Here is a 7,734-nt window from a genome sequence, read left to right on the forward strand (position 1 = left end):
CACAGCACCATACCAGGACTCCTGCTTAGCTCAGGGAATTTGACTCAGTGTTGCTAAGACTCAGCATTCTATTCTGTAGAATAGGCATGATAATATCTACAATATCTAATAGCTAGTATCTATAACAATGTGGTTTATTGTGCCAATTAAATGAAATAATGGCTGTAAACTATCTATTACAGTGCCTGGCAATGTTAAGTATTCCAAATTACATGATAATAATGATAACTAGTACTAGTACTTTTAGTATAAAGAAAATATTGCAATACAACATTGATGTTGTTCTTAGGTGCTGTGAAGATGATTTTGATTCAAAGTGACCCTATAGATGGAGTGGAACTGTCCCATAGGGTGTCCTAGGCTGTAATCTTTATGGACTCAGATCGCCAGGTCTTTTTCCCAAGGAGCCTCTGATGGATTTGAACCACCAAGTACCTAACCATTGTGCCACCAGGGCTCTGTATATCAGAGGGAGATACTTGAAAAACTGAAATAATTCACAAGTTGATACCCAACTTTTAAAAAATAAAATTGAGATTAACAATTCCAAGGGGGGTGGACAAAACAAACCCACAAAACAACACTTTGAAAGACAGAACTGATACAGCCGCTCATTTGACAATCTCTGCTGCTCAAAATGTTTTCTCTACAAGAGGAAGACTCAGACAAGCAAATCATTTAAATATAACTTATCAGGTGTTCCCTGTTAGTCTAGCGTCCCTGCTGGTAGTAGCTGGAACTGACTGCCAGAGTGGTCCCACCATGGATTCACTTTGAGTGTCACATGATCTATCATCCAGTTCTGTGGATTCTACCTCCTTAGGATTTCTTAAATCTTTTTGTTTATCCCCTGCATTAATATTCCGGTCTTATGAATAAACTAGCTGCCACCAATGCTTCCAATTTAGATCAAGTTCTTTTGAGAAACTGTTAATTTCCAAACCAAGTAATGACTTAATTTAACTCACTCTTTACAATTTGCAGAATAGTTGTTTCCTTAAGTATACAATTTAACGTTCTGGTCCTGCCATATACTGACTGTGCAACTTAGGAGCATTTCTTAATTATTTAAAAGCCTCAGTTTCCTAATTTTAATATGGGGAAAAAATCTTTCCCTCCATCAAAGAGTCGGTGAAGTGGCAGACCCCTGAACACCAGGCCTTGCATTCAATAAGCACTCAGTAAAATGTTCCTATTGCTATAATTTGCTACATAAATATTCAGAAACATGTACTATTATCTTCACTACTTGCCTATCACATTTCACTGTCAACATTTACAAGTCAAAGTAAACCGTAACCTAAACATCATCGATTTTGCCTAAACTACAGTATATAAAGAACTGTAGCATTTCTGAGAGTGTAAAGTGCTCTACAGCATTATTAATCAAAGCTTCAGGAAGTGTCCAAAATGGGTGAATCTTGTGCAATAGGTTCTGAGAATCCACAAGTAAAAAATTTTCACAAGACATGAGAGGAAAGAAATCAAAGAGACTATAAAACCCAAATGAAGTGAATTTTAAAAAAACAAAACAAAACAGCTAGAGAATATTAACAAAGAGGTATATTTAAAAATGAAAAGAAGAGAAAAGAGCTTTACAACTAATGCAAAGGTTAAAAATTTTAATGTCTCCATGGCCAGACAAGTAACATAAACGAAGGAAGCCTGCTCTGTGAAAACCAGAAAGTATACCTTCTGTAGGAATCTGTTATGTTGTACTGGTATATTCTTGCCATACGGGAGTAAGGACCATGTGGGGTTGCATCCTCCTGCTGTTATTGTTGTTGTTGGTTGTGACAGTGGTGTCATACAGTAAATTCCCACTCATAGTGACCCTATAAAAACTCACTGCTGTCAAGTCAATTAACACTCATAGGGACCCTACATTGATGCTGTTGTTAAGTACCGTTGTGTCAGTAACCCTGGTGGTGGTGGTGGTTATATGCCATGGAGTTGGTTCCAACTCATAGTGACCATGCATAGGGTTTCTGAGGCTGTAAATCTTTACGGGAGCAGAAAGTCTCATTTTTCTTCCGTGGAACTGCTGGTAGTTTCGAACTGCTGACCTTGAGGTTAGCAGCCCGACTTGTAACCACTACACTACCAGAGCTCCTTCAGTAACCCTATATCCCCACAGAATCCTAGGAATCTAGGAATTTTTCATCTAAACTTTTTGATATTTTAGTGTGCATAATGGATTTTTCAGTGTTTAAAACACTCTGTGAGCTAAACAAAATATATGTTTAGCTCAAACATATTATGAACAAATACCTTTTATAATAATGCAGTTATTATAAAGACTGAAGATTTAGTCATCAAAAGAGGAAAGCAAAGATATAGAACTAACACTTAACTTCCTATCTATGTATCTTTGACTTGAAGGCACTTAACAACATTTATGTATCTTACATTACATTTGATTTTCTCAAGAAGTTGTAACTTTTGAAATGTTGTACTTTTCCAAATGAGGAAACAGCCCAAGAATGGTATAGAAACTTGTCCAGAGTCATGGATCATACAGCTAGGAAATAAGGGGGAAGGAAAAATTTATCATTAGATTTACCTGACTTCCCAAACTCCACCATTTCTGTGGAGGTCTTGAGAAGGTCCTTACAGATCTCCAGCTGCAAGGAGTATAGTTTTCCAAGGGCCCAGCTGTGCTTTGAACTCCACTACCATGTTTGCCCTGAGGCCACACCTCCCATAGCTGCTGCTTCTTTTTTTAAAGTTTTTATTGTGAATTGAGTGATAGTTTACAATAGTGCACTCTATTATATTTCATTTCATTGCAATGATTACAATCCCCTCCCTGTATCATCTTCCAACAGTATTTGCTTCTATTCCTTTTGGTTTTGGGTTTTTTTTTTTATGTACACAAAAACACTCAGGAATATATAATCATTTAAACAACCCAAGCCTGCAAGCCTGTCTCCTGGCCACCAGCACACAGCTTTTCTCTTTCCATGAGTCTACAGTCCTCAGCTGCTCTCTCTCCATGTCCTCATCCCTGCCTCCATTTCTGGTGTCGCTATTTCTCTGGATAGGGTCCCACATTCCACTCATGCTCTTCTCCCTTGATGATCCTAGGGTCCTCTGTTCCTGGAATGTAAGATTAACTACTCTCTCCTTTATGTTACAAAACTTCTACCTTTTCAGTTGTGACAATCACAATTAGTCATAACAATTACTCACTATTAAATCATAAGAATCTTATCCCCATCTCCTTTTACTAGACTTGTCTAGACAAGATGAAAACTATTCAGTGGGGATTCTATCTTCCCCCACACACTCTGAAACTAAACACTCTCTTGAAAATTTATAAGCCAATCACTTCATGCCTTTATAGCCCCTTCATTTTAGATGCCAATGTCTAAGTTGCCCATCCCTATCAACCCTGTGTACAGAGGGAAGTCCCATAGCTTCTTCCAGTCAAGGACTGAGCTCACAAAAATACATCTTTCACTATCCCCACCAGTGTCATTCTGACTAATGGCAACCTAGTGACTAATGGTATATCAGAGCAGAACTGTAATCTAGAGGGTTTTCAATAACTGATTTGGGGGAAGTATATCACGGGGTCTTTCTTCTAAGATACCTCTGGGTGAACTTGAATCTCTAACCTTTTGGTTATTAGCCAAGTGGGCTAAACTTTTGCAGTACCCAGGTACTTCTAAGAGGGTCTTATTTCAGAAAGAAAGGAAACTTGTCTCTAGGACTCCAGGAAGACCATCTAGGAAGCTGGCATCCAACATTTTTGCCCTCTCTCCTCTCACTTTCTGATCTTCATTGCTGTCTACGGGCTCTCCAAGACTTCTGAGCTCCCTCCCCAGTTTTTCTTACAGGTGTTTCTTGGAATTAAAAGCCTTGAACCTTTATCTATCCATCTGGGTGTTTACTTCTCAGAGGACGAAGAGTTTTTCCCCAAATCTCTCTAAGGGTCTGACCTTGCCTGGGAAAACCTGGTTTGGTCCATCAAGAAACTCTGAGTAGACACCTATCTGCAGGGAAAATGCATCTATCCAGTGATGCTTTCTTTGAAAACTGGTCTTTGTTTGTAATCTCCCATATCAATCCTGATGCCCCAGAAATACATTAGAGTTGTGCAACAACAATGACAGCAATAAACCAGACATCAGGGAGTGAGTGATGACAGCCCAGCCCAGGGTAACAGCAGCCTTCACATACTCACCTGGTCTCTCTGCTTGATTCGTTTGTAAATGTATTCAGCAAATGGTTGTCGAGGAATAAACTTCCCATCTCCTGCTGTGACACTGAAAACTCCAGCTTCATATACCACCTTGCCCCTTGAGATTGTGATAATAGGGACCCCATGGCAAACCATGCCCTCAAAGATATTGAAGTTCACAGCCTGATGGTGGGTTTTTGCGGAAATAGTCCTGTGTTTGTTAAAACAAAAATGTTCTAGATCATCACCTAGTCCTTAAATGAGGGTAACATATTAGAAGAAGAATGACTTAGAAGAAAATTTAGAAACTCTATTAACCCATAACTTTATCACTATAACTAGTGGCTTTAAGAATAGAACTTGGCATTAACATTTCATTACAAAGTAATTACATTTTCTGAGACAAAGAACCAACACAACTCTTTAAGGTGATTAATGAGGATGAGATAGAAGAGCATTCTCTCTCATGTTTAGATTTTTAAATTATTTTACTTATATTATTAAAGAACAACATTTTTTTTCAATTTGCAATTTTAAAATATTTTAAACATAGGCAAGTCTAATGAATACATATTGACTTAAAATTCAACTTCATAGCAACCTAACTTTCTGCAGATTTAGTTGAGGCTTCCTCTGTGCCCCTCCCCAAGTCCTATTTCCATCACTCCCTCTCAGAAAGAATGCCTCCCCTAAATTTGGCAGATATCAGGAAAAATACATGAATTTTTTTCTTCATTGCTGGAGCAAAACTGGAGACCTGGGGATAATAATAAATAAACAAATACGTTAGAATAAAATCTCTTAGCATATTTAATGTCACGTTCTTACATATTCATCATCACTCTTGGCAGTTCATTAATGCTTTTCAGTCTTACATAGTATGAGTAGTGACTTCCAGAAGATAGTTGGGTATCTGGAAATGCAAGGCAATCCTTTCCCTAAACCTCATTAAGTAGAAAAGGAAAAAAAAAAAAATGGCAGCAGTGAATAAAATGAGCATAATCTGGGTGCTGGTGGCAGTTTCTATAATCTCAGAAATGGGTTAAAGCGAAACATTCTGCTAAAAATCTCAATTTTTAGCTGGGTCAAAGGAAGAGCTGCACAAGGTTCCCTTAAGTCTAATCTGGAAGGGTGGCTGCTGAGAGACTCATAGCGCCACCTGCAGTTCTGGAAGAGCTGCAGTGATAGAAATGAGAAAACTATGCTTGGTTCTTGGCTCTAGACTCCTCCATTCAACTGCCAACAATCTACTTGATTTCAGTCTTCACATGCCCAAACAGAATTATTGATAGTAACAATCAACACAACCCACTCACTTGAATTTAATTCTTCCTTGAGTTCCCATATCAGGAAATGATGCCACCATCTACCTAAGTAACTCAAGACCAAACCTTAGAAGTCAACCCAGATTACTTTTCTTTTCCCAACCCTCTCCACCAACGACTTGTCTGTCAATTTGTCATACTGTGGGAGCTTGTGTGTTGCTGAAAATGATGCCACCAGTATTTTAAATACCAGGAGGGTCACCCAAAGTGAACAGGTTTCAGTGGAGATTTCAGACTAAGACAGACTAGGAAGAAAGAGGCAGACCACTTCTGAAAGGGTAGACAATGAAAACTTAAGAACAGCAACAGAACATCCTCTGATATAGTGGCAGAAGATGAGCCCCTCAGGTTGGAAGACACTCACAACATAACTGCGAAGAGTTGCTTGCTCAAAGGGGAGTTGACCTCTATGACATGGATGGCAAAAAGCTTTCCAGACCATCATTTGCTGATGGGACACAACTCAAAATGAGAAACAGCTAAAAACATCCATTGATAACTGGAACATGGGATGTACGAAGTATGAATATAGGAAAGCTGCAAGTTGTCAAAAATGAAATGTAACAAATAAAGATTGATGGCCTAGGCATTAGTGAGCTGCAATGGACTATTATTGGCCATGTTGAATTGACAATCATCTAATTTACTATGCTGGGAATGACAAATTGAAAGGGATGGTGTTGAATTCATTGTCAAAAACAGCATTACAAGATCAATCATGAAGTACAATGCTGTCTATAATAGGATAATATCCATACCTCTGCCTCTACAAGAAAGACAGAAGTCCTGGTGTGGTGCTATAGAATAAGCACTGGACTGAAAGATCGGTTTGAATGGCAAGGTCAATGGTTCAAACTCACCAGCCACTCCTCAGAAACCCTATTCAGGGCCACTATGAGTGGAACCAACTTGACGGCACTTAACAACAAGAAAGACTAGTTATTATGAGTATTATTCAAAGTTATGCACTAACCATTAAAGCCAAAGATTATGAAACTGAAGAATTCTACCAACTTCTTCAGTTTGAAATTGATCAAACACGCAATCAAGATGATTACTTGTGATAGGAATGGGAGCGGTGGAAACAAAGAGGAAGGATCAGCAGTTGGAAAATAAGGCCTTGGTGATAGAAATGATGCTGGAGATGGCATGATACAATTTTACAAGACTAATGACTGACACATTGCAAATATATTTCTTCAACAACATAAATAATGACTATACACATGGACCTCAACAGATGAAATGCGCAGGAATCAAACTGACTACATCTGTGGGAAGAAATGATGAAGAAGCTCAAAATCATCAGCCAAAACAAGGCCAAGGGACAACTGTGGAAAAGACCATCAATTGCTCATATGCAAGTTCAGGCTGAAGCTAAAGAAAATTAAAACAAGTCCATAATAGCCAAAATATGACTTTGAGTATATCCCACCTAAATTTAGAGACCATCTCAAGAAAAAATTTGAGGCACTAAACACTAATGACCAAAAACCAGAAGAGTTGTGGGATGACATCATATGTGAAGAATGTAAAACATTCGTTAAAAGACAGGAAAAAAGAAAAGCCAAAAAATGATGTCAGAAGACATGGAAACTTGTGTAGAGAAGTTAAAGCAAGTAAGAAATGAGAAAACAAAAGAGCTGAACAGGAAATTTCAAAGGGCAGCTCAAGAAGACAAAGTCAAGTATTTATAATGAAATGTGCAAAGTACTGGGTGTAGAAAACCAAAAGGGAAGAACATGGTCAGCATTTCTCTAGTTGAAAAAACTGAGGAAAAAAGAAAAGCCTTGACTTGCAATATTAAAGGATTCTATGGACAAAATATTGAATGATGCAGGAAGCATCAAAAGAAGATGAAAATAATATAAGAGTTACTACACCAAAAGAAATGGACAATGTTCAACCATTTTAATATGTGCCATATAATCACAGGACAATATCTTTGATATCCCATGTGAGTAAAGTTTTACTAAAGGTAATACAGAAACGGCTGCAAACATACACTGACATAGAACTTCCAGAGGTTCAAGCTGGATTCAGAAGAGGACGTGGAATGACAGATATCACTGCTGATGTCCAATGAATCTTGGCTGAAAGCAGACAATACCAGAAAGATATTTATCTGTGCTTTATTGACTTACACAAAGGCTTTCGATTGTATGGATTATGACAAGCTATGGACAACATTGTGAAGTATGAGTATTCCTGAACACTTTATTG

General features: G+C 38.1%; 1 protein-coding gene across 1 annotated transcript in view; it reads right to left on the minus strand.

Annotated features, from left to right (window-relative positions):
* The window catches only part of DPYS (dihydropyrimidinase), a 129,560-nt gene that overhangs the window by 17,748 nt on the left and 104,078 nt on the right, over positions 1–7,734 (minus strand). The window contains exon 8 of the mRNA XM_006830822.1: positions 4,190–4,397. Coding sequence (XP_006830885.1) covers positions 4,190–4,397 — 208 coding nt within the window. The remainder of the gene's footprint in view (positions 1–4,189; positions 4,398–7,734) is intronic.

Source organism: Chrysochloris asiatica, unplaced genomic scaffold, assembly GCF_000296735.1.
Source record: "Chrysochloris asiatica unplaced genomic scaffold, ChrAsi1.0 scaffold00001, whole genome shotgun sequence".
In the NCBI taxonomy this organism is placed as follows: domain Eukaryota; kingdom Metazoa; phylum Chordata; class Mammalia; order Afrosoricida; family Chrysochloridae; genus Chrysochloris; species Chrysochloris asiatica.